Genomic DNA, 27173 nt, shown 5'->3' on the forward strand with positions numbered 1-27173 from the left:
CATTTTTTAATAACTTTTTCCTGATTACTTAGGAGACAGTCTCTTGTCTGCCATCTCTCAGACAATTTAATTATCATTAAAAAGAAACGATTACTTTGAAATGCCTTTTTTTAGGTCGTTGTTTGCCTTAAGAGAAACCAATAGAAACACTTGCTGTCAGTTAAAATTGTTTATTGAAAAAGATATTGAGCCCATTATTCGGACTCTGTGAATACTAACTTTACCAAACTGTTTTTGTGCGCCTCCTGTTGTGATCCATTCATGATATGCAGACTTCTAGCAGAGTATTCAGCGGTAATGATAAGCTTGAACTCTTTAGCTCTGGTCTGAAATATCCAAAAATATGAAACATCCAATTTCCATCGAGCCTGGAAAGTCTGAAAGTACATGATCGGCCCTGATTTCCGATCACGCGATCAGATCGGGACGTCCCTACTTGTAACGACATGGCATCATTGGGTTTCTTATTTCCCCACACTCTTCTCACAACACTTCTGTCTCTTTCAGAGGATTCGGTTGGAGGCGCATGTGAAGTTCTCCGTTTTGTGGCATTTAACTCGAGATTTGAACATCACGAAGTCTTCTCCCTTCAGTCGCACATTTGACAGGTAGATTGGTTTTCAGAATGAACAGAAGAGGCGGTTTGTTCATGTGTCCACTCCTCACGGTTCCTCCTGCTGTCCTCCAGGTCTCTCTTCATCATGCTCGACAGCTTGAGCTACTGGGATCCGTGCACTAGTGCAGTAGGCCGAGCGTGGATCAGTCAGGTCCTTCAGAGACATGACATTGCTCGGGTGCTGGAGCCTCTTCTTCTCCTCCTGCTCCACCCTAAGACTCACAGAGTTTCCATCCAGAAGGTGCAAGCACAGCGCCACCTGGCCAGTGTGTTCTCTGATCCTGATCAGGATCCAGCAGATCCCATTTATGCCAGAGAATCCCGCTTCTCCGAAAGTAAGCACAACAACTTTATTTTTTTATTTTTATTCTGTTTGTACTGTCTTCTTGTAGCAGAATATAATTTTTTTTAATCAATGGAAACAAAATTGTTTTCTTTCTTGTTTTCATCAGACTTCAGTCAGCTCCGAGGTGAAAGGCTCGGACAGGAGGAGCTCCACGGCCTGGCAGTGAGCGACATGGAGCCCTTCTGTCTGACTGTTAACCCTTTAAGTGACAGCTTGTCCATTCTAAGTCTAAGTAGTGAGAACCTCCAAGTAGCTGTTGATTACCAACCTAGTGAGCAGCAAGGGGAGCTGCAGGGCTCAGAGTCTAGTGGATCTCCTTCACCAACCGTGGAAAACGGCAGCTTTGAGGAGGCGGACAGGGTCAGCAGCTCAGTGAACGGCTCTGAAGGGCAGCTCGGTTCTTCAGAAGGCACGTCTGACAACTCCCTGGAGGAAGCTGTATCGTCCGTCTTAAATGATGTCATAGACAGAGTTATGAACATGATGGACGAGGAGTCCACTGAAGTCTCATCTCAGCCGGAAAATTGGCCCCAGACTGATTCTGATAGCGCATCATCAGACACCTCCACTGGTCTCCGTCTGGACCTCTGTCCTCCTCAGTGCTCCAGCCACCAGACTTTGCCAGAGATGTTAGCTGGAGGCACTTTAGAGTTTCTTTCTGTCACCGAGGAGCAGCACAAAGAGGGCATTGTCCGCCACAGTTCCTCTCCCTCCATTGTGACATTGCCAGACATCTCTGATCCGGCCACTCCAGACCACAACCTTCAGGTGGATGACTCTCAGACGCGGAAGCGCAGCCACAGCAGCACTCAGCTCAGCCTGAAGGGGAAGATAATGGAGAGGCTGGCAGAAAAGTCTCCGGGGGCAAAGCCAAAGATCAAGAAGACGAAAAGGAAAGAAGAGGAGAAGCAGAGAAGAGCCGCAAACCAAGCCGAAAAGCTGCGTCCAGCCAGTATCTTCTTTGGGGATAGCCTTGATTTAGAGAACTGGTACAGTTGTGGGGAGGGTGAGGTGTCTGAGATTGAGAGTGACACCGGGTCACCGAGCGGGTGCTCAGGAGGAGCTGTTGGTGGCGTCAGTGTCACAGGGCATAGGCCGTCCTCTACCCCACCTCGTTTTAACATCCATCCTCTCTACCAGCACGTTCTGCTCTACCTCCAGCTGTACGACTCCTCCAGGACTCTGCACGCCCTGACGGCCATCGCAGCAATGTTGCGAGCTGCTCCCTCAGGCTTCGTGAGCGCCATCTCCACCACTAGCATCAACAACACCTACACTCCGCAGCTCTCCTTGCTTCAGAACCTGTTTGCCCGTCACAGAGTATCTGTCATGGGCAAAGACTTTTACTGCCCCATTCCCCAGGACTCTCATTCCCACTCATTCCGTAGCGCCATGTACCTGGAGATCATCATATCTCTCTGTCTATACTTTCTAAGAAGCTACTACTCTGCCCATGTCAAAGCAGGCCCTCAAGACCTGGTGGGAAACCGAGCCATGCAGCTCACCAGTGTGGAAGTCCTAACGCTGTTGTTCAGCGAGCTCACCAAAGTCACCGGGGGCTCGGCCAAGGGCTTTGCCAGTTTTATCAGCGATGTCCTCTCAAAGTGTAAAGTTCAGAAAGTGGTTCTCCACTGCCTGCTCTCCTCCATATTCAGTGCGCAGAAATGGCACGAGCAGCGGACAGCCGGGGTGAACACCGCCGCGGTGGAGGAGGGCCTGTCAGAGGACAGCGTCATCAACCTATCGGAGGACCAGATGGACAGCTGTAGCGCCGTCCAGTCCCAGCTGCTCCGACTGCTGCATAGCCTGATAGTGCTGGAGCACAGGGTTCTGCTGCCGGCTGACGAGGGAGGAGACGGAGGGTCTGTGGGAGGAGGGGGAGGAGCAGGGGGCAGTAGTGGGGTGGGGTTTGAGGTCTTAGGTGGAGAGGTGGAGCATGTCAACCCTCAGCAGCCAATGACTTCACTGCAGTACCTTCATGGGCAGCCTATCACAGCACAGGGCATGTTTCTGTGTGCGGTGATTAGGGCCCTGCATCAGCACCACACCTGTAAGATGCATCCTCAGTGGATCGAACTCATCACAGCCTCCCTGCCTTACATGGGGAGGGTGCTGGGGAGGGTGGTGGCTTCAGTCACTCTGCAGCTCTGCAGAAACCTGGACAACCTTCTCCAGCAGTACCGCTATGAGACGGGACTAACTGACATCAGGTATTAAAGTCTGGATCTTCTTCTTTATCTTATCACACAGGCACATGTTGGAGGGAAACATCACAGTTTGATCACCAGAGGGAGCCCTTTATCATCTCATAAACTCAGGGTTCTTTTTGTTTATCTGTCAGGCCACAGTGGATGGCCCTTTGTATTCCCCCTGACCTGATTCTGACTGTCCTGGAGGGGGTGACGACCATTATTCATTCCTGTCTGCTGGATCCCACTTCTCAGTACCACCAGGTGAGGGCAGTATGTGATGGGAGCTGAAGTTCACAAGCTTTTGTTTTTTTTAATTATTATTTTGACAATAAGATTCTATTTAAGGCCTGTAGACTGGCTCTAGTGTCAGCATTAATGATTGCTGTGCCGTTCAGTTACAGGTGAGTGTTGACCAGAAGCACCTGACTGAGGCCCGCTCAGGCATCCTGTCCATCCTCCACACCATCATGACCTCCGTCACCCTCCTGTGGAGCATTCTCCACCAAGCCGACAGCTCGGACAAACCTGCTGCCGCCTCAGCCGCCTCCATGTCCAACATCAACTTGGGCTCCACAAAGGTACTATCTACTAATAAAATATAACAAAGTATCAGGAAAAAATGAACAAACATGTTTTTCAGAAAAGATAGTTACAGTTTTCTTTTAAAGGATTACTTTTGGCGTTTAGATTTGTCTGCCCACTCATTCTGAAGTTTAATTGGATCAAGGCTTTTAGAAAATATGCAGGGGGTGTACCCTATAGTGCAAGGGTTTCAAATGCCAGGCCTCGAGGTCCAGTGTCCTGCTGGTTTCTATTGATCTGGATCCGTTTTGTAGAAGCTACAGTGGAAAGGTTCATAGTAAAGCAAGCAGGACACCAGACTTTAGGCAGACTTTAGTTTGAAGGTATCTTACAGTTTGCTTGATTGTTACACGCTAAAAGTCTCACCACAGAATACTATAAAATAGTAAAGTCAAGTATGTCATCTGCAGAATCTCAGACAGCAGATTTTGGAACTGCTGGGTCCAATCTCCATGAACCACGGTGCTCACTTCATGGCAGCAATAGCCTACGTTTGGAATGAGAGGAAACAAATCAAAGCTCCAGTCCGAAACAAGGTACAGTGAAGATCTGCCCACATCTTAACTTGACTGAAATCAGTTTTGCTGAAGAGTTTTGAGCAATTTGGGAAATAGGAAGTAAAAGTTTGATTTCTGATCTGTGTAATTTTGATCTAAGGAAAAATATTAATAAAACAGGCACATTTTCTTCTGTTTTAAGCATAAATATATCTACATATTTAGATATTAAAAAAATGATTTTTTTCCAACTGTAAATAATTTCTTAATAGAATTTAGAGTAAGTTATGATTATTTATATTAGTTGCATTTAAAGCATTGAAATTACAGTTTTTTAAGGCCTCACATCTTAGGTTGGTGCTGTTTAATAATGCCTTTATTTGGGACAGGAGCTCTTCCACCTTTTACCATAGTTTCTTTAATTTCTTTACAAGAAGGCTTTGAACTGGCATATTCCTAAAAAGAAAGAAAGAAGTTCTGCATGCTTGTTTAGGTTGGCTTAAATTCAACATTAGAGCACACAGACGTAGGACAGATGCATGTCTGTGTTTCAGAGGAAGCATAACAGCGGTCAGATCTGGTGCAAAGCTTTCATCCACCTGTTCTTTCAGGTGATTCCTGCAGCCACTGAGGAGCAGCTGCTGCTGGTGGAGCTGGTGCGTTCAGTGAGTGCCATGCGCACAGAGACTGTCATCCAGACGGTCAAAGAGGTGTTGAAGCAGCCGCCCGCCATCGCTAAGGACAAGGTTAGCTTTGATGCTTGCCCCTGATTTCATTAGAGAAAGGAATTTCTATTTCTTCTTATCTGCTCTCAAATGTAATAGTTAATACAGCGTAGTGAGGAGTTCACATCTCCTGATGAAAGCTGTGATTAAAAATATGACGTGTCTCTAAACTTGTTTTTTAGCCTCTCTTTTTTTCATATGCTGTTCTTTCTCGGCTCCTCAGAAGCACCTCTCATTGGAGGTGTGCATGCTGCAGTTTTTCTATGCATATGTGCAGAGGTGAGGGCGCTGCTTCACGTTTCCTGTTGTTTTAATGTTGTGCAGCGGTCCTGTTTTCTAACCACAGCAACCTTTTTGCATTGTCATAGGATCCCTGTTTCTAGCTTGGTGGACAGCTGGCAGCCCCTGTTGGTTCTGCTGAAGGACTCGGTCCAGCTGGGCCTGCCTGCTCCTGGACAGTTCCTCATTCTGGGGTCGGTTTTTCCTGCTTGACATCCACCCGACGCCATTGAAAAGAATAACCAGCATTTTTCTTTTTATACTTGTCTGTTTATGGTTCCCTGTTGTTGTTGTTTTTTTATAAATGCAGACATTTAATTTAAATAATTTGATGAACTGAATTTAATTTCCTTGCATTAGGATTCTGAATGAATTCATTCTGAAGAACCCCAATCTGGAGAGCAAAAAGGACCAACGAGAGCTACAGGTATCCACTGCAACAACTCCTTTACCCTCTACCCTAAAAAAGTAGAGTCTAAGGGAAACTGATTTGGATAGATTGTGGTTGAATATTGAAATGACAGATTATTGCTTAAAAATACATGCCAACGACAATGGGATGAGCTTATTAGCCCAAAAGCATTTCATAATACACAATTGATTGATGCTAACCTGAGATGTTGGAACAAACAACAAGACTAAGACAGCCGTGCTCATTAGTTCTTCTGGTCAAAAATAAGAAGAAGCTAAGCTCTTCAGGCACAAAAGGTGTGATATGTAGCAACATACACACACAAAAAAAGAAATAAAACAGATTGGCATCAACGTGGAGCTGTAAGGTTGAAGTAATTGATGGAAAGGATCACAGTGATGGCTGAAAACCCCTTCTGTCCTCAGGACGTCACCCATAAGGTGGTGGAGGCCATCGGAACCATTGCAGGCTCCTCTCTGGAGCAAACCACCTGGCTGAGGAGAAACCTGGAAGTGAAGCCATCTCCTCAGATCGTCGTGGATGGAACAAACCTGGAAGCTGACGTGGAAGGTTTACAAACATTTCTGAAAAAACTTGAAAGCAAGCCCGGCCAATGTCGGCGCTGACCCAGAATGCATGAATCAGTCTTTAAGGTCCCATCAGCCTTTGATCTATTTTGGAAGCGTTCCCAGTGGTCTTTTTTTAATCCTCAATATGCCGTTTTTAGGCTAAATCAAATATCCTATAGGATTTTGGAGGACATAGTTTCTGCAGAGCGGCAGGAGTTCATTAGAAATTAATTGGCGAGGTGTAACCCGCCCCCCTTCCCCTCCCTGTCGCTAAAAGTTTGGAGCAGGGAGCTTGTAGAGAATTTTCTATGTAACAAATGACTCTAAATTGTGTTTTTTTTTGTCTTCTAGTAATAATAATAACAATAAACTTTATTTGTATAGCCCCTTTCTAGGATAAAAATCACAAAGTGCTTCACAGTAAAACACTATCAAACACAGAATATGGACAAAAGAATTATGAAAAAGCAATTTTAAAACGATGGAATTTTAGCTGCTTTTCAAAAGAAATCACTGAGTCCACAGATCTGAGGCTGAGAGATCTGTGGACTTCTCCTGATTTACAACAATTAAAATAAAGAAATATCATTTCGAGCGTAATTTCTTTATATGTCTCATGTTAAAAACACCACTTTGGTCAGAGTGGGTCTTTTAGAAAACAAGTGCCTCAGAAAATCAGATTTTAACAATGTCAGAATTATAAACATGTCCCCCCCCCCCTATATGTGCATGTTCTTTGTAGCTGCTGCTGCTCTGCTAACGTTTGGCATGTGTGTGTTGTAGATTTGATGCTCACAGTGATGGAGGCCTCCAGCTTCACTCCATCAGTGTACAGCGTTCACGCCCTCACTCTGTTGGCCAAGGTAAAACTCCAGCGTCTGGGACTCAACGACTCTGCTTCTGTTTTTATCTCCATCACGCCTCCAGTTGGTTTCCGTCTCCAAGCGGTGTTGGACCTGTGGCTTTCAGCCTCAGCCTCGTGGAGCAACAGCACTCTCCTCAGAGCTGCTCCACAGCCAATTTCATATCAAATTAGAAACTGTCCATCCCTTCCTTCAGTTGGGATGTGTGCTTGCTGCATCTGAGCGGTTGTTACCGCTGCAGAAGCAGGTCTGTCTGTGCTTACTGGCGCTGACGATGTTAAAGATTCAAGCGTTAGAACAATTTTATGCTTGCAATAATATGGTTTGTGAAGTCAGGATTCATTGATCAAGCTTCTCCCTAACAGCGTCATTTCTACTGAACTGAAAGAAGTCTGATAACCTGAGTAATGGTTCCTCAGGTGCTGGCTCATCTCCTGGACATGGTGTTCTACAGCGATGAGAAGGAGAAGGTCATTCCGCTCTTGATTAACATCATGCACTACGTAGTGCCCTACCTCCGTAACCACAGGTGTGAATGAGCTCCTTGTTTTTCTTCCATCATTTTAAACGGCTTCCACTTCCAGTCATGATTCATCTGATCATAAAACAAAAACTGATTAGAAGGAAGTGATGCCTCTCAGTGGAAAGCTTTCATGAATGAAACTTGTAAAAGTGGCAGCTTTAAGAGCTGTTTTTCATGTATCTCCTGGCAGTGCCCACAACGCCCCCAGCTACCGCGCTTGCATCCAGCTTTTGAGCAGTCTGAGTGGGTACCAGTACACTCGCCGTGCCTGGAAAAAGGAGGCCTTTGACCTCTTCATGGACCACACCTTCTTCCAGATGGATGCTTCCTGTGTCAGCCAGTAAGCAGGAGAAAGCAAACCGCTGTAGCTGTCGCTGTCTTTGTGTTATTGATCAAGTCTGTCTTGTTTTTTAGCTGGAGAGCCATCATCGACCACTTGATGACTCATGATAAAACTACATTCAGAGACCTCATGAGTAAGCGTTTCACTTCTCACTAATTTAATGTTTCAATCATTTCTGCTTCAGAGCAACAATATAAACATTTTCCTTCAGTCAGTGAAGACTCGTGTTCGTTTAATTCATGAACAAGAGTGCAAGGAAGCGGTGGGATGTAAACGTTGAAGAGAAAAGAAGTGCAGAATGATGTAACCTTTGGTCTCGTTTGCCTTTAGCTCGGGTGGCAGTGGCCCAGAGCAGCTCTCTGAGTCTGTTCACCAACAGAGATGCCGAGCTGGAGCAGAGAGCCATGCTGCTCAAGCGGCTGGCTTTTACCATCTACAGCAGCGAAGTCGACCAATACCAGAAATACCTGCCGGACATCCAGGGTAAACACTCCCATTTATCACAGGTCAACATTGACTGTAGCTTAGAGGCCGCTTTGTTGGATTAAAAGTCATTTACTCTTTTTTTTTTTTAAAGTGATTCAAGTAAAAAGACTTGGAGTTATTTATATGTGAAAGCCCTGATAGCAACAAATCCATTCCTGTCAAACTCCAGGCCCACTCTGACCATCTTTCGATCTATAGTGAAAGCATTCCCAGTGGTCTTTTAATTATAATAATGTCGTTTTTAGCCACAAAAAGAGAAAACCTGTTGTGTTCTTGGACAGTTTCTGCAGAGCAGCAGTAGTTTATCAGAAATTTGGCTCAAAGTTGTTGGCGTGGAACAACCTCACCCCCCTCCTTTTGTTTATGATGTCGTCTATCATCAGAAAAACACCACAAGAACATGTTAAAAACACCATTATCATCAGGGTGGGTCCTTAAGTAGTCCTTGTAACAGATGTGATGAACAGATGAAGGTCTTGGCTGCTTCTTTTCCTTTGTGTTTTTTGTTTCACTAAAGCAGACTTGTGCGTTTTGTTCAGAGCGTCTGGTTGAGAGCCTGCGTCTGCCCCAGGTGCCCATCCTTCATGCTCAGGTTTTCCTGTTCTTCAGAGTGCTGCTGCTGCGCATGTCCCCTCAGCACCTCACCTCGCTGTGGCCCACCATGATCACCGAGCTGGTAGGGACGAGGCGCCCAGCTCTGTGGCTTCCCTCTGCTTCATAACACACACACTCATTCCCACTTTGGCATGTAATCCTCTGTAGGTTCAGGTTTTCTTACTGATGGAGCAGGAGCTGATCGCAGATGAGGACATCACAAGGTGCAGTACCTGTTGAGTGACAGCTGTGGATGAGCATTTTTTTTTTCCCTTTAGCTCCAGCGTTGATGGTTTTTCAAATATCGTTTTTCAATTGTAACGCAACATAATTCTGACAGATTCTGATGTGGAGAAGACCCTCGCACTGTTACGCAATACTATAAAGTGATGAAGTGTTCATGCACTCCGCTGATTCTGATGTGGAGAAAAGTAACTTTCCGCTGTTATACAACACTTTACTAGCATAAATTTAGTAAACTTTACTACCGTAACTTTGCTGGCGTGACGCTTTTCTGTGTTAGAATCAGCCAATTTGCGTTGATCGCAAAAACGGTGGAAGAGTGACAGCATGTCAAAGAGTGTGTCTCACTTAGGTGTCGCCGGTGACATCTCTGGTGTTAATGAGCCGGTTTACACAGCAATAGGATTTGTAATCGCTGGCGTCGCAGGGCCATTGGAGAAGAATCCCTTCAATTGCTGGGAAATGTGATTACATAGTCGGCGACTGGAATTTTACACCCACCGTGCAAATCGCATCATTTAACTTGAATTTATTTCAGGGACTACAGTACATGACGGTGGAGCAAACTCTGTCCCGAAAAGTATCTTTTTTAACGCTGCAGATGATGAAAACTTAACTGAAGAAAGTAGGAAATGCCTATCGTCATACACAGACACAGAGAAACACAGAGAGAGCGGACAACTAGATGGAAACTAGAGCCAGTCACTGGAAAGATGTGAGAAATCTCAAATCTTGCAGCCCTAGAGGAAGCAATTCGCCCCTTTTTTTATTTCAAGTTTTTTGTGCGTTCGCAGATGAAGCAAGTGTTTGGGCAAGATGTCCGCCACGATAAACACCACATAGAAATCCATCGTAGATGAACCAACATTAGTACGAACTAGATTCTGGGTGCGATGGCTGATCGCTGTGAAGTATAAACTGGCCTTGACTGGAGTCGTTCATAGATTTCTTTGTCCTGCTGGTCCTCAGATCATCAGGGCCTTCTATTGCTGGCCTGGAAACCACCTACTCAGGAGGGAATGGCTTCTCCACCTCCTACAACAGTCAGCGCTGGCTCAACCTGTACCTCTCTGCCTGCAAGTTCCTGGATCTGGCTCTGGCCCTTCCCCCTGAGAGCCTGCCGCAGTTTCAGATGTGAGCAGGGATCTAACTCGCACCTGCAAAGCGCTTTTGAAGAAAAACCTGTTGAAGTGAAAAGAACTAAAAATGCTGTGGTTTTGCAGGTACCGCTGGGCTTTCGTCCCTGAGGCGTCGGATGATTCAGGGATGGAAGTGAGGCGTCAGGGGACTCATCAGAGAGAATTTAAGCCATATGTGGTCCGTTTGGCAAAGCTTCTGAGGAAACGGGCGAAGGTACAACTTCCTCCCTCTCTGACAGTAGGTTTTGGAATAAGTCATCTTATTTTACTGTGCGTTTGTCCCCCCCCCCCCCCCCTCAGAAAAACCCAGAGGAGGACTGTTCAACCAAAACTCTGACCTGGGAGCCGGGACACCTGATGCTGACCCTGTACATCATCCGCAGCATGGAGCAGCTACTGCCCTTCTTCAACCTGCTCAGCCAGGTGTTTAACAGCAAGGCGAGCAGCCGCTCCAATTCAGCCCACGCCCAAAACCCCAGTGACTCTTCCTTCCCTAGCCTCAAGGAGGGCCACAAGCTGGAGAGTCAGAAGGTCTTCTGGAGTCGAGCGCGACAGAACATCGAGGAAATGGTGGAGAAAGACTTTTTAGACGGTCTTATCAAAACGTGAAACCGCAAGCAGGAGGAGCAGGAGGTTATTACTACTAGGAAGGAACTTCAGACGGTTCACTCAAAAACATAGGGGATACAAATGGGAGAACAATTTGTACTTTTTGTATTTATGATGAATCCCTTTCAGAAGCCACTGTATTTAATTTTAAATATTTGTATATAGAGAACTTTGATGAGTTTTAACATTTCATGTGGGTCCTTCTGGACCAAGTGCCATTCCATATCGATGTAACTTAATAAAAAAAAGATTTCTAATGGGAAAGCTGCATGAGCTGTTTATTTTTTATTAACATTCTGTTTGTGTAAATCCTGGAGGCTTTTTTTTAAGCAAACCCTTCCCTCAAAGTGTTCAGCTCCCTTTAGAAGATTCCATTTTTTGGGATTTACCCATTTTATTGGTTTGTGAAAAAGGAAGCTGTCCCATTAAGTAAGTAAATGAATTGGAGAAGCTTTTCATCTTTCAAAACCGTTGGTTTTCCTAATAGCTGATTCTGCAAACTTTTTGTCAACCGATCAGACTAATTCAGCAGAGACTACTTTAAAATACAAAATAGTGTTTCAAACATACTCTTGTTTTACATGAAACCTTTTCTATTTTTTTTATTAGTCTTTTTTGTGACCAATCATTGTGAATGTGGTTTACCTTGTATGGATTGTTTTATTTGCTTCTTGCATCGGGCCAATGACTACAACAAAGGTTTTTTGGCTAACAGGTATGTTTTACAATAACACACAAGTTCATTTCATTTATTTACTGTCCTTGACTGATGAACTACATCTAGAAGAAGATTTAAGCTTCACCCTTAGTATTTTTATTAAGAAAAAATATCTTATCTGCTTAGTGTTGTATTTTAGTTACTGGGGTATCACTGAATCCTTTGGTCATTTGTGTCTGAACTGTGACAGCCAGACTGAAGCAAATGTAGGACTTGACAAGGAAACTAGACTAAAATGTGTCATACTTGAAGGGATTAACTAATTCCATACATCAATTTTATAACCATTGTTTGTACATTCCAATTACTTTTAAAAAACAAATGTTTTGTTGTTTTTTAACTTGTACTGCTGAGCAAAGAGATGAGAGCTGAAGGCTTCTTGAGTTGGACAGATTTCACTGTTACACTGGGGGGTTGTGAATCTTCTGACGCACAAGGTGTATATTTGGGGCCTGGGAGGTCCACAGGACGCCCCCACATCCCAATGAATTCATTAAAAACACACCTAAAAATCCCCCTAAAAACATTTTTGTTTAAAAAGGAGAAATACCCTTCTCCCCTACACTGTGGATGCATCGTGGACCCCGGGGCGCTGGGCCCAGCGCAGGGCATCACGGCCGCACGGGCCCAGGCAGAACACCAAGACTGACTTCCATATCTTGGCTCTGCCTAATTGCAGCGGCTAGAGGTTCGATGAAGAGTGCAAACAGTGAGGGTGATGGTGGACAGCCTTGTCTGGTCCCTCTTTGTAGGTTAAATCTTGGAAATGTTTGATCATTGATCATCACCAGCATTAGGGTGGTGTATTTTAATTAATTAATAAATGATTTTCCAAAACTAAATTTTTTCGTGGTGGTTATTAGGAGTTTCCAGTTAACCCAATCAAATGCCTTTTCTGCATCCAGTGACATAATGCTTGCTTCTCTGTTATAAATAGTTGAGTAATCTATGAGGATGATTAATCTGTGCATGTTAGTGGAGGGATGTTTTCCCTCCACTAACATTCTTCTGTTTGGTCAGAATGTTCAAGGGGAGGCACTACCTTCTCCAGCCTTCCTGTCAAAGCTTTGCAGATTATTTTGAGGTCTGCATAAATCAGGGATAGGGGTCGGTAGCTGGACGGTGATGTGATCTTTGCCAGGTTTCAGAAGTAAGATAATGTTGGCGGAGGTCACATTTGGAGGTAGATTATAGGGAATTGGACAAAAGTCGACCAACACACTTTATAAAATTCTGCTGGGAAGTCGTCTGGTCCTGGGGCTTTTTTATTGGCATGTCAGTTAGTGCCGTGTTTAGCTCTTCTTCAGTAAAAGGGGATTGTAATTTGTTCTTTCAGTGGTCTGGACAAGGTGATGTTATTAAGAAAATTTATAATATAATTGTCAGGAGGATCTATTTGGAATGAATAAAGGGATCGGTAAAAGTTTTTAAAGACGGAGTTTATTGCAAGTGGAATCAAGTGTCGTGTTTCCTGTTGGTTCTGTAACTGATGAAATAGTTTTCTTTTCCTTGTTTCATTTGAGCTGATTTGCCAGACATTTTCCAGATTTGTTATTGCTATCAAACCTCTCCAAGAAATCGTGCTTGTGCAGATATGATATTTTAATATATAAAGTTTTGAGTTAATTAAGATGACAACGTGACATTTGACAGTTCAACGTGGCTTTCTCTATAGATTTTTGAATTTTAGAGAACCTGACAAATTCCACAGTGTAATAACGTTTTTGAAACAAAAAACAAAAAAACTTAAAACCTCCCATCAGGTGCTCAGATCAGCACCATGGAAAGTGACAATGCAATTATGCCCTTTCACCATTCCTGCTTGCATTTACGGATTAAATTAATTGTTTTTGAAACAGCAGATTGTATTTGACCTTCACATGACAGAACCTAACATTTCAAAAACCATCCTGCCGCGTGGGGCCCTCGTGCTTCCAGAAATGTCCAATGATCCAGAGCCGGATCTTCTGTCATCTGCAAAACTCTCGCGATGCTTCACGAGGCTGCAGACGGGGTTAGTAGATTTACGTTACTGTAGTCGTCAGAGGGAGGCGGGATTTGGTCAGAGGGCAAATATATATAAAAATAAATTTAAAACATATCTTATTAAATTGACCGAAAACACCTCCATCCGTGCACCGGCTCAGACGCATTTCTCAAAGGGAATTAGGCGGAGGAGGGAGGAGGGGAACGCCGCTCTGAAGTGCATGGTGGAGGGATGACCCTGATGGAGATGATGAGGCCAGCCTGGCTCTGATGCTTCCCTGCACGCCCCATTGATTCACTGGGACTGTGGGCTGCTTCTGGTGGAGAGGATTATCCAGGAGGCTGGGGGAAGCAAGACGAGGAAGAAGAGGAGGAGGAGGGGAGGCATCATCATCATCGGAGAGCGGGGTTTGTCAGGGAGGCTGGTGGATTATTATAACACAAAATAAGGCTTTTATTGGAGAGAAAAAGGGGAAGACTTAAGGTCAGAACTGGGTGTAGGGTTTTGCTGCTGAATCCCTGCACCCACCCGCCGGTGGACTATAACCTTCCGAGGATACTGGCCTGGCTTCGGATGAGAAACGCTCCAGTCAGAGACGCAGATCCGGGGGAACGTCCATGTGTTGTGTTATGTAACCACCTCAAGTGCAGTTTAACCAGAAGCTCCTTTATTGACCACAGCACTGCGCTTTGAGTGTTTTCGGGGCCGCTGGGATTAGGCTGCAGAGCGTGTTCGCTTGTTTCCGTGGCTGTGTGGGGGGGTAGGACCATACATTCGAGGTTGGACTTGGACCCAGCTGATAGAAGATGTCGGGGCAGACGCTGACGGACCGCATCGCCGCGGCTCAGTACACCCTGACTGGATCCGATGTGTGCAGAGCGGTGTGCAAAGCCACCACTCACGAACAGACTGCACCCAAGAAAAAGCACCTGGAATGTAAGTCCATCCATCCATCCATCCATCCATCCATCCATCCGTCCGTCCAGTTCAGTTAAGGGTTTCATTCAGTGGTAGGCCCCTTACATGTATGCAGACTCCACACAGAAAATGCTTTTCAACCTTAAATAAACCAAACTTTACCCCTTCAATAGTCACTACAAGCCCTATCTTTACTGGTGTGTTTGTAGGATGCAGCAAATATGAAGTATTCCACAATATTATTTTGGTTTCTAAACAAATTTCTCAGTTCAGGTTTTTCCAGTTGTAGCCTAAAGCCTGAGAATGTTCATCTGGACTTAAATGTATGGCTACCTATCCTACATTTTCCCTCAAGTTTCATGCGATGGCAGTAAAAAAGAGAGAATATGTAAGCCCAGTCAGATTTCTTTGAGATACACCTGGATAAATTAGATCCTAAAATTGATTTATAAAAATAATGTACTATATGACTTAACCTTTTAGCGACAAACTATGTCTGTAAACTATAATAATAAAGCAATAAAAACAATGAAAAATTAAAACAAAAGAAAAAGATATACGTTCTGGAGGTACTGTAGACCTTAGTGATAACATGAGCTGAGGGTTTTACAGTTATTAGATCTATATTATAATGGTATTGCTTTAATTCCTCTTCTTGGATCAGAACATTATTTCCTGAAGGACCAGTTGGTGAAAACCAGCTGACACAGGAACAGGATATGACTCTGGAGTGAGTCATCTCTGAACAGTGTGTGTTCACTGTGTAATGCAGAAATGACCATGACCACGAGTGAAAACATCCATCAGCTTTTCCATAAACGCTTTTACTTTAATTTCATTCATAAAACTAGGATCTCTTTAAATTGCCAAATGTCCTTGCCAGTGAACAACAAACTGGATATTACAGAGAGCTGATTAATGGTCGCATAGTTCATCTATGAAGGAGGACAACTGGCCTCCTTAACCGGGACATTTTCTTAAAAGCATCCAAGTGGTTTTCTAAACTCAATGGTCAAACAGTACAGCAGGAGGAAAATTCTGGCAGCACAGTGTGATGTTGATGAAGTTTGGACATGTGGACATTTTTCAGTTTCAGTTCCTTTATAAGAAAGATGGCATCATGAGAACTAAACGATAAAGGAATAGAGCACGAGAAGAGTGTGTGTGGGTGAACTTTGGATGACCTTCTGCTCTGGTAGTCACTGAAACTACCTTTCTGTCCTGTGGCCTCTGGATGGTATAGAGCTCACACAGGAGGATGGGGCAATTATTCCCCTGCTTTTGTTGTTGTTGTTTAGAGTGAAACATGACAATAAAATTATGACATTAACTCATCATGTTTCCAGAGATTTACCAAAAAGATCAAATGTGCTGCTGCAACTTTTTTTTTAACCTGTTATTGCCTGTTTTTACCTGTTACAAACAGACATAGCTTTTTACAGGTAAATTAAAAGTAAAATACTACCAGTTTGCAAATTCCCTGTTATTGTGTATATTTTTTTCACTGCACTGCATCAAACACAAGTGCAAGGTTGTAGATAATAAGGAGAAGTTGTTGGATAAGATTTTCTACATAAATCGGCAAAACGATTGTATATTTTTTACAATTAACATGTAGAAGGTAGTCCATTGAATTCAACGTTTTTTTCCCTTTAATGTAAACAATAATGTCGCTCTAAAAGCGAGTGATAGATAATCAGAAACAGCATCCTCCGTACAATATTCTTAGGTGAGTGAAAGCAAAGGGATGGAAAATGTGTGTCTGTGCGTACCTGTGTGTACTGCTAGTGTTTGCACAAATGCTGTTACAGCTCTGACAACACACCCTTTGTTAAAACAGAACAACACCTCAGGTGCAGTTGCTATAGATAATTGTGAGTTGCTATACAGTACAGTGGGGCAAAAACGTATTTAGTCATCCACCAAATGTAGATCCACCAAAGTTCTCCCGCTTAAAAAGACGAGAGAGGCCTGTAATTTTCATCATAGGTAAATTTCAACTACGAGAGACTAAATGAGAAAAACAAATCCAGAAATCCTATTGTCTGATATTTAAAGAATTTATTTGCAAATTATGGTGGAAAATAAAAATTTGGTCAATAATAAAAGTTAAAATCAATGACCTAGTTAAAAAGCCTTTGTTGGAAATGACAGCAACTAGGCTGCAAATCTTTTCTGTATTTTCACAAACTGTTGCAGGTACTTCGGCCCATTCCTCCATGCAGATCTCCTCTAGAGCAGTGATGTTTTGGAGCTTTTGTGGGGCAACACAGACTTTCAACTCCCTCCAAAGATTTTCTATGGAGTTGAGATCTGGAGACTGGTTTTGCCACTCCAGGACCTTGAAATTCTTTTTGCTACATGATTTACATGGATCAGCCGTCCTGTCCGTTAGATGGGCCTGAACATGTACTGACTTTAGCAGGGGGACTCGTCTGGCACTGCAGGGTTTGAGTCCCCAGTGGCGTAGTGTGTTACTGATGGTGGCCTTTGTTTCTTTGGTCGCTGCTCTCTGCAGGTCTTTTACTAGGTCCCCTGTGTGGTTCTGGGATTCTTGTCCACCGTTCTTTTTATCATTTTGACCCCACGGGGTGAGATCTTGTGGGGAGTCCCAGATGGAGGGAGATTATCAGTGGTCTTGTATGTCTTTCATGTCCTTATAATTGCTCCAACAGTTGATTTCTTCACACCAAGCTGCTTATCTGTTGCAGATTCAGTCTTCCAGCCTGGTGCAGGTCAACAATTTGGTTTCTGGTGTCCTTAGACAGCTCTTTGGTCTTGGCCATAGTGGAGTTTGGAGTGTGACTGTTTGAGGTTGTGGACAGGTGTCTTCTATAGAGATAATGAGTTCAAACAGGTGCCATTGATACAGGTCTATGAGAGCCAGAAATTTTGCTTGTTTGTAGATGACCAAATACTTATTTTCCACTAATATTTGCAAATAAATTCTTTAAAAATCAGACACTGATTTTCTCTTTTCTCATTTTGTCGTTCATTGTCGTTGAGTTTTACCCATGATGAAAATTACAGGCCGTTCTCATCTTTTTAAGTGGGAGGACCTGCACAGTTGGTGGCTAACTAATAATTTTTTGTCCCACTGTATGTCAACTTTTTTGATAAAAAAACTCTTATTCACCATTGAAATGCATACATTCATGATTTATATATATTTTTTAACATAGCAGTCACTAACATTCATCCTGTACATTTTTAGTTTTTTTGCCAAACGTACTGCAAAAACAGGCCCCATTACATAAGTAAAAAAAACTGTTACCTCATTAGCAGATTTTCTTCAAATAAGTAAAAACAATTCTTAGTAAGAATTGTTTTTTTTTAAAATATTTAAGTCAAACTAAGATGATATTGCTAATGAAAAACTTTCTCTGTCCTTTTAATTGACAGCACTGTCTCTCCCACATCCCCAAAACTCACAGACATCGATTTCTGCAGTGACATAGAAGAGGGGAAAAGTTCCCTGTGTTAATCTTGTTTTACTTAATGAGCTCTGCAATTCACCTTTACTCTAAATAAATTAATCAGACATCCGAAAATCTACTTAAAGTAAACATCTTTTTTTTTGTTTCTAGCTCTTAATCGGTGGCTCTCTTAGACTTTTACCTCATGACCTGATGTGTTCTTTCAGGTGTTGCTCCTTTAATCAGTTCAAATCATTTATCACATCAACTGTTTTAAGCCTTAATTGGATTATGTTTCAGTCAACAATTCTTTTGACCCAACTCCATCAATCAGGCTGATCCTCAAAACAGGAAAAGCAAATGGCAGGGACTTATCGCTGCTGGCAGTGACGTGTCAGTGCTGGTTCTAGCCACATGCCGGACAGAGCAAACCAAAGCACCACGCTTGTATGTGGAGCATTTCTTGTTTTTTAAAGTAGTTTGTTTAAAGTATTGTTCAAAAAGTCCTATTTATTTGCAGAACCATCAGCTCGCACAGTTGTGTTTTTTAGTGTTTTACACTGACCGATTGTGGCAATTTTGCAGCATCCCTTCATAAAAGGAAACGTTTGGGTCCAGATAAGTTCTGTAAAGGAGTTTGAACTTCATTGGATGGATTGGAGTATCTTATTAATAGTGACGGAGTAGAGGAGTATGCAGCTGTGACTCAAGTGACAGGATTTTGTGAAGTTGATTGCGGTTTTCACTAGTTATTTTCAAATGTTGTCGTCTTTTTTGGGGGGGAATGACATCAATATTTTTTCTGATATATCCGTCAACATGCAAAGACCCACAGCAGAGCAAGGACTGCCACATTAACAGATGCTTGTCTGTCATTTGATAATGTGTTGTGTGGGATGAGAACCAGACAGTATTGTTGGGGTTATAAAGTGTTACCTGAGCAGTCAAGTTTTACTATAAGGGTGTGTTAGAAATACTGCAGTGGTTGTGTTTCTTTAGATTGGCTGATTTTTTGCTGAATGACAACAATTGGCACCAAATTCAGTTCCCTGCAGCCCAATTCCCTCTGCTCTATCATATTAAGGAAAAGGAATTCATTGCAGAATGCTAATTCCTACATCACAGCTGACATTTGCAGAGTACTGTGAAGGTTATGGTTTGGTTGGTGAAATAGCATTAGAATAAAAGCATTAGCACATATGTCTGTGTTCTTGAAGCCAATCTTCATTACTCCTGCAGCTCCAAATAGGCTTCATTTATATCTTTTTCTTCACTAATCTCTCAATCTTCCTGTAGTCAAGGGAGTCAGGAGCAGCTGACGAGTATTTTTTTAATCTTAAACATCCCTTTTTTTACTTTAAAACCAGCTATTATCTAGAAAAATTAAAAGATTCACAAGAACCGCATGAGGTCAGTGGCATCAGGAACTCAATGTCCCTCGCCTGAACTGGTGTCAATGAGGCATTTGTCAGGTGCCAATCCTAAAGGGAAGGCCTTATCAACAAGCTTCTGACTACCACACATCAGGTCTGACCCCCTTTGTCTGAACAAACTTCATGGGTTCCTGCAGGAGAAAGTTCAGCATAATACGGATCACTGAAAATCCAAGGTCAATCAGACCTCAGTACTCTGCGTTCAGGTTCACAAAGCTGGCTGTTCACACCATCAGAGATCAGATCCCTGTTGATTCTGTGCATTTGAAATTGAAATCATATCAGTTTCTGCTGCCATTCTGAATCATCTCATTATTCATGTGAGCACAGGTGTGAGGATGCACTGTCAACTCAGTCTTCAATGTTTTACCAGCTGTTTTTTTTTTGTGTGTGTGTGTGTGTGTGTGTGTGTGTGTGCATGCAGAGAGATTGAAAATTTAGGATGGTAAGCTATAAAAAAACAGACAGTGTGTTGACTCCCCTCTCGGCTGTCAGGGTGTTAGTGACCATTTCATGACTCACCATCAATGTGTTAACACGACTGGCTTCTGGAAGGAAGGAATATGTGTGGGTTTGGGAGGCTCTGATCATAGATCTCTGTGTGTCAGTCAGTGCAGATGTTTATAACTTTACTTACCTTTGTTCTGTCAGATTGTTTGCTCCATTGGTAAGCAATTTGATTTAGCAAAGCCTGTGCTGCCTAAAACTAGAGACAGGAAATGAGATCTCAGTGCAATTTTACTTATAGCATTCAAACAAATCTTAAGACAAAACAAACAGAGAAACCCTTTTAACGTTGTTTGTGATAGACAACCAAATATTGTCAATTTAGTAGCCATTTTTCCATTCAGTCACCTTTGATATTCTTAGCAAGAAAATATGGGACCTCAGAAACATTCAATGCTCGGAACAGGAAGTAAAGCTTATTGGCTCAGACCAATAGTGATATAAGTGATCCCTCCCGCCATGAGCAGGACACGGGAGACACCAATCGATAAAGACTGATTCTTGCAGGCCAGGTTAGAACAGATGCATCTGAATTGCAGTGAGGAAAACTCATCAGTAAAAGAAGTAAAAGTGGGGAAGATGAGATCTTTGGGGAGTGGTAGTTACAGTCGTCAAATCCATCGGTTTCTGAGCCTGGTCCTCAACATCTACCACCAACCAGTCTGCTTTCCAGCTGTCCTTGCTGCTGATTACCGGAGTTAAATGTGGTCAGTCAATCAAGCCTGACTCAGATGATGAACAGCTACTAGTGCAGGGAGAGAAAAAAAACAGATAAGGTGGTGGATCTTGAGGACCTAATTGAAATCCCTGGGGAATTCAGCGCAGGTCTCATCCAGGCTCCTATTTTTCTAACCCTTGTGCTATCCTAGGCACTTTAACATTGGGAGTTGGGTCATATAGACCCACTAGACAGTGCTCTGAACCCTTTTTCTTCAATGATTTGTGATCTTCACTGGTGTCCATGGATTACATGAAATCTTTCCACCTTTATCCACCTTTGTCATGGTAGGGAGAACACGTCATTGTAAGGGTGGGGTCATCTAAGATAGCACAAGGGTTAAAAGTCACAGTGAATGTCTAACCAACATTTTAACAGAAAAAAAACCCCACACAACAACACTGTTTTACTGTCTTAAAAAGGTGTTCTTTGTGATAATAACTATACTGAATGTTTGTTCTCCCATCTTCAGCTCTGCTTGCCCCTCTGTCCTCTTTACTCTGGTGCTCTCATGTTTCCCTTCTGAAGTGCTCCAATAAACAGAGAAATGTGAAAAGGGTTATGAAGAAGACTGAGAGGGTTCTGCAGCCCTCATCTCACAGCAGGTTTCTCTGGATCCTCACAATTCAAACAGTCCAGCATCAGCATGTGTTCGGGATAATGACACGAATCGGTGACCCCCCACACAGCTGCTGTCACTCCATTATCTACAACGCTCCAAATATGAATCATACACTTATCGTGCCTCTCAGTCCGTCTTAGGTCTTTGGATGTTCTGTGTCTTCTAGAGTGCAAGGTTAGAAGTACATTCAGCCAGAACCTAATAAAAGTTTTTTAAATCATTTGGACAGGCTGTGATGCAGGTACACACCCTTATCCTGATGTGTACTAAAAAGGTAGCAGCCTTTCTAACTCCTTGGACGCTATAGGGGCGTGACTTTAATCTGATTGCTCATTAATAATGCAGTGAGGCCAGGGTTTCCTGTTGTCTTGTTGCTCCCTGACTGATGATTTCCTACCTCCAGCCCAGTATTGCAGTAAGCAGTCACTGTGTCGGGGAAGAGTTTCTCCTGGGATAGACGAAGGCCTGTGGGGAAGTTTTAGGTGATTTTAAAAGACCTTAAAACTATTTTTAAAGTTATAAAATGTCAAAATCTCTGCTACAGGTTTTAAACAAGCTTCATTTCCAATTTGTTGACAGAATAAACAGGAAATTCATACATGCACAAATGATTTATCCAACTAACTGGAAGGGTATTGTATCCATATCCCCTACCTAACCGCCACAGAAATGTATTTAATAAAACTTCACACAGTTTTTGAAGACAAATAAGGGCAGATAGACCCACTGAGCTTTGGAAAAGTTAAGTCATCGACACATTGGTGCAGAGAAAAATGTAACTGTGTGGTGATGCCAACCCAGGGGTGATCTGCCTGCTATAGTCCTGAACACAGCAGAGATTCTTTTGAGTAGTTAGTTAAGACTTGAGTTGGATCTGAACAATTTTTACCTACATACAAAAAACTGTTTAAAACTGCTATCTCAGCTTAGATGAGTTATCTTTTATTAAATGTAACACGCCTTTCTCTGAATGCTTTTCAATACTTGTCAAGCTTTAGCCACAGGTTTAAAACAGTGGACGATAAAACTGGTCTAATCATATTAACAATCAATAATTTATGGTAGTGGTGTTTATATTTGAACATCGAGTCTGTAAATAAACATATACAGTAATGTTTAATTTTCATATAATTGATATTTTTTATACCAGATTAACCATTCATCCAACTATCAGAACCCACTGAATCCCTTTCAGGGTCAAGGAGCTTTTGGAGCCAACCCGGCTTCTCTACCCTGGACAGATTGCCAGTTTGTTGAAGGGCACACAATCACACCCATGCACACTCTCACATGCACACCTAGGCACACTTTAAAGTAACCAATTAACCTATAAAACATGATTGTGGGAAGAAGGCGGAGTGGCAAGAAAAAACCCCACGCATGCACAGGGAGAACATGCAAACTCCAGACAGAAAGAACCCTGACAGGATTCAATCCAAGGTCTTCTCGCTGTGAGCCGAGTGCACTAACAACTGTGCAGCCCTACTGGATAAACCAATAAATATATATCTGTTTGGACATACCAATTAAGAACAACAGCTTTTAGTGAATTATGTACAACTTAATAAATAGATTTTTATTGCTAAATTGCAGAACATTTGTCAGGTAAAATGAAGAACACTGAGTGGGTGAGATGTATTAGACTAAAGATGATGCCTGTTTTTCATAGTTGAAGTGTTTTAACCAGGAGAGTTTGTTTTTTAGCAAATAAATGAACATATTCTAAATTCTGAAATTTTCTAATTTTGTGTCTGTTTGAAGTCTTGCATTCGACAAAATACTTTGTAAAAGTCATAAAAAACACACACTTCAACTGCTCTTCACCAATTCAAGTCAGGGATAATTTTCAGATGCATAAACAAACATAAATTAGCCTCTTCAAATAATAATTGTACTATACAATGATCTCGTCAAACACACTAGTTAATACTTTATGATAATTTGTTAAGAAGGAGCTATCCGATGGCAGGCCCGTGCTGAGTGATGGGAAGCTGAGCATGTTTGGAGCTGCAGCAGGAGCGCAGTTTCAGGTGACCTCTGATTGTTTGTACAGATACCTGTATCCAGCAGCTGCAACTCGTTCTGACTCCACTGCATCTGCTTCCCAGCAACCCCCGTCTATGTTGCACTGTGCCACACATGGACACGATGCATTCTGGGTATTTTTTTTCCCCTCACTGCATGCTGCTTAAGGGTAAGAAGAGATAAAAATAATCTCTATACTTTACTGGTCCATTCATGTGTAGCTTAACACTGCATGAGTCATACAACATGGTTTCTCTTTCACCTCCTATACCCAGAAAGGAGCACCAATGACTGCATAAACTCCACATCATGACAACATCATCAATTCTCTGAATTGAAGCCACGTGATGCTGTAGAGGCTTCAGTCAATCCAGGGCTGCTCTGCGTAAAGTCTTCCTGTTTTAAAGGACTCGTCCTGAAAATGCAAAAGTCTGTTTCCAAGGAAACCACCTTGGCATGTTCCCACGGATGCTTGAACATTTGTCCTAAAATTAGAAAATTGGTGTTGAAAGAGATGCATTTTTGTGTGGTAGACTTCTGGTGCGTTTGCATGCAGTTGTTCTCATGCAGTGGCGGTCGTTTCACTCACAGTTATTGATGTGTTAAAGGCTAGCAGTTGAAATTGGAGTCAGGCTGAGTCTTTCCTGAGTGTAGCACAGGCAGGGCCACTGATATGCTATTCAGTAGCTGTTATCTGACACCGCGTAAGTCAGCAGAGCATGTGTGAGTCCAGACTAAAAGAAGTACTTAAGCCTGCAGCATCAATCTTTGCAGCAGATTTTGTTGTTTTGCAACACAAAAATGTTCATTGATTAATGTCTAATTTAATATTTACATGCTTTACATGTTATGTGTATGTGTACTGATGAAGACGGTGCGTGGAATAGTATGGAAGCTGAAATTTAAAAAAACAAAAAAAGACTTTTGGGCCTAAAATGCAGGACAGATGTATTGGCTTAAAAAAAGGATAAATAATAAAAAAGAAAGTAATACGAGGTAGATATAGGAATAAATAAACAACTAAATAAGAAAAAAGACGAATTAAAAATGCAGCAGTAGTTCCGGTGTGACAGTTTCTGTGGTTTTGTTCTATGTTCTTGAGTGGTCAGGAGTCAGGAGTTCATTAGAGTGACGGCTCGGGGGAAGAAGCTGTCTTTGTGGCGAGTGGTTTTGGTGCGCATTGTCCTAAAGCGCCGCCCTGACGGGAGGAGGCTGAAAAGGCCGTGTCCGGGATGAGAGGGGTCCTTTGCGATTCTCCCAGCCCACTTCCTGACCCTGGATCAGTACAGGTCCTGAATGGAGGGAAGGCTGGAAGCAATAATCCTCTCAGCAGATCTGATGATTCTCTGTAGTCTGTTCTTGTCCTGTCTGGTAGCTGATCCAAACCAGACCGTGATAGATGTGGTCAGAACAGACTGGATTATTGCCGTGTAAAAGATGGTCAGCAGCTCCTGAGGCAGGTGGAACTTCTTGAGTTGTCGCAGGAAGTACAACCTCTGCTGAGCCTTTTTCCAAAAGTAAGTCAATGTGAGAGGTCCACTTAAGGTCCTGTGAGATGGTGGACCCTAGGAACCTGTGTCTGTTGAGGGGACAGTGGTGTTGAGAATTGTGAGTGGGGGGTTCCTCCTGAAGTCCATTGTCATCTCTGTCATTTGATGGACACTTGTGCAAGTGGCTTGCCATTGGCTTCAAGGGTGGTTTTCCACAGCTTCATTGAGTGTTCTATAAAGGTTTTTAGAGTCCTGCTGATGTTGTACAGCTCCAAGCATTCAGTGATCTACGTGTGTGGTGTGCAATCAATCCTCACGATACGAGACGATTTGCAATACTATCACGATATGGCGATAATGTGATAATCAATATATATCGTCTCTTATTACTCACAATATATCAAACTTTAAGAAAGAAGAACTTGAAAAACTGTTTTTGTTGGAAAATATTTACCCATTTATTTTTTCGTTTTTGTAACACAGTGATAATAAACAATTTGTGTCCTATTTGGTGTAATGAATAACAGAGTTTTGTGTAACATTGCTGAAATCAGTAATACTCTGTTTTAGACAAACAATGACAATTTTCATTTGGAAATATCTGTAAATTTCGATTTAAACAACAGTGAACATGAACAGCAGCTATTATTTAGTGCAAAATTGCTGTAAACAGGATTAAAAAAATGAATAAGTCAAGTAGCTAGTAGGCACATTGGTATTAACTTTTGAAAAACAAAGCCATAGCTATCACATTATTTAAAAAAATAGCTGTAAATCAGATATTAATTCTGTTAACGAATTATAGTGTCTTTGTTAAAAAATAAATGACACCATTTAGTGCTAATGTGATGTAAACAAAAATAAAATTCTCCCAGAAAAACAAAATCAGGTAGCTATGAACTTTCCTTTAGGTTATTTAAGACATAAACTGCTTTCAAAACAAATGACCAGGGATAAAATACATGAACCTAATCCTTGTGCTATCCTAGGCACTTTAACATTGGGAGTTGGGTCATCTAGACCCACTAGACAGTGCTCTGAATCTTTTTTCTTCAATGATTTGTGATCTTCACTGGTGTCCATGGATTACATGAAATCTTTCCACCTTTATCCACCTTTGTCATGGTAGGGAGAACACGTCAATGTAAGGGTGGGGTCATCTAAGATAGCACAAGGGTTTAAGTGCATCGAAAAGTAAACATCTTTGTGAACAAAACATTTGGGGAAAAGCTGCATGTGATGTATGTATATATTGTAACGACCCAGCTGGTACGCTGCTGTAGCAGGGACAGAGCGCCAAGCTGATAATGAACTGGCTACTTTGGAGAGCTGTCCGTGCACAGCCTTAAAAGGGGGAGAAGCAAAGCGAGAGGCAGATCGCATTATGTCCTTTATGGCATCTGAGTCCATTTATTTGAAGACATCACAAACAGCTAAACAGCATGAAGGTTACTTCTGCTCCCAGCCCTCTTACTCATGGTTTCACACCCAAGATTCCATACTTTCCATGAATCTTAGGGGCTGAAGGCGGGGCTGAACCCAGGTCATCACACTATGTTCATGTTTGTCTTGAGAACCACAGGCTTTTTAGCGTCATGACGCCACTCGTCCATCGCTGCTTTGAGGAGAAGGGGGGTCTAAGGGCAGGGATGCCACTCTTTCTGCTGTTTCCATCTCAACCATAGCTCTGGTCTGGACGTACAGTGCAGGGATAATTTTTTTAGCATTTCCTAGAAGGAATGTCAAAGCGTGGCTCTAATGCATTCAATAAAAACCAAAATCCCTCGTTCTCCACCTCACTGCAGGGACGGAGCTCCTTGTACATTTAAACAGCAATCCTGTGTGTTATTGCCTCTGCTCTTGCAGAAGACGGTGGTAGCTTCGCTTAGAAAAAGGTATCCGCGCCGGGCTGTGTCGGCTTCAGGCCAGCAACAACCACGGCTTTCTCACACAACTCCGGGTGATGCAGCTTCAATGCTGCCGGCGCGTCTTTTAACTTGCTGCTTTCGCTATTTTCTTTGTTTTTCCCCTGTGCCGTTTTTGTTTGAATGTGCATTCTTCTTCGTCCACCCGCGACAGCCAATCTCGCAACGAGCGCCCTTATCTACCCTCAGAAGAATCGTCTTACCAAAGGAAGGTTAAGATAACGTTTTACAGGGTCTCTAAACTTACATAAAAGGTCAATACTTGATGAAAACGCATCGAGAATCAATCACGGGACTAAATATCGCGATATATCACCATATCGATATTTTGGCACACCCCTAATCAATCCAGGCTGTGCACAGATTGGTGTGTCGTGACCAGTCTTGAGCGACTGT

General features: G+C 42.7%; 2 protein-coding genes across 16 annotated transcripts in view; both read left to right on the plus strand.

Annotated features, from left to right (window-relative positions):
- dopey1 (dopey family member 1) overlaps positions 1–11282 on the plus strand; it is a 32127-nt gene extending 20845 nt beyond the window's left edge. For 5 of the 6 annotated variants that reach the window (XM_011484854.3, XM_011484857.3, XM_011484856.3 and 2 more), the window contains 21 exons: positions 508–608; positions 689–951; positions 1069–3172; positions 3304–3415; positions 3550–3732; positions 4147–4272; positions 4845–4979; positions 5182–5237; positions 5327–5431; positions 5598–5664; positions 6075–6219; positions 7002–7081; positions 7501–7610; positions 7795–7944; positions 8019–8080; positions 8278–8430; positions 8973–9109; positions 9196–9251; positions 10240–10404; positions 10494–10623; positions 10710–11282. In XM_011484854.3, coding sequence (XP_011483156.1) covers positions 508–608; positions 689–951; positions 1069–3172; positions 3304–3415; positions 3550–3732; positions 4147–4272; positions 4845–4979; positions 5182–5237; positions 5327–5431; positions 5598–5664; positions 6075–6219; positions 7002–7081; positions 7501–7610; positions 7795–7944; positions 8019–8080; positions 8278–8430; positions 8973–9109; positions 9196–9251; positions 10240–10404; positions 10494–10623; positions 10710–11018 — 4749 coding nt within the window. In that variant the 3' untranslated portion in view covers positions 11019–11282. The remainder of the gene's footprint in view (positions 1–507; positions 609–688; positions 952–1068; positions 3173–3303; positions 3416–3549; positions 3733–4146; positions 4273–4844; positions 4980–5181; positions 5238–5326; positions 5432–5597; positions 5665–6074; positions 6220–7001; positions 7082–7500; positions 7611–7794; positions 7945–8018; positions 8081–8277; positions 8431–8972; positions 9110–9195; positions 9252–10239; positions 10405–10493; positions 10624–10709) is intronic. The other variant, XM_011484855.3, reaches the window with a different exon arrangement.
- Positions 11283–13762: 2480 nt separating this feature from the next.
- snap91 (synaptosome associated protein 91) overlaps positions 13763–27173 on the plus strand; it is a 46747-nt gene continuing 33336 nt past the window's right edge. For 9 of the 10 annotated variants that reach the window (XM_011484846.2, XM_020709871.1, XM_011484850.2 and 6 more), the window contains exon 1: positions 13763–14659. In XM_011484846.2, the coding sequence (XP_011483148.1) occupies positions 14530–14659 (130 nt within the window). In that variant the 5' untranslated portion in view covers positions 13763–14529. The remainder of the gene's footprint in view (positions 14660–27173) is intronic. The other variant, XM_020709873.2, reaches the window with a different exon arrangement.

The sequence above is a fragment of the Oryzias latipes genome, chromosome 16 (assembly GCF_002234675.1).
Source record: "Oryzias latipes chromosome 16, ASM223467v1".
Taxonomy (NCBI): domain Eukaryota; kingdom Metazoa; phylum Chordata; class Actinopteri; order Beloniformes; family Adrianichthyidae; genus Oryzias; species Oryzias latipes.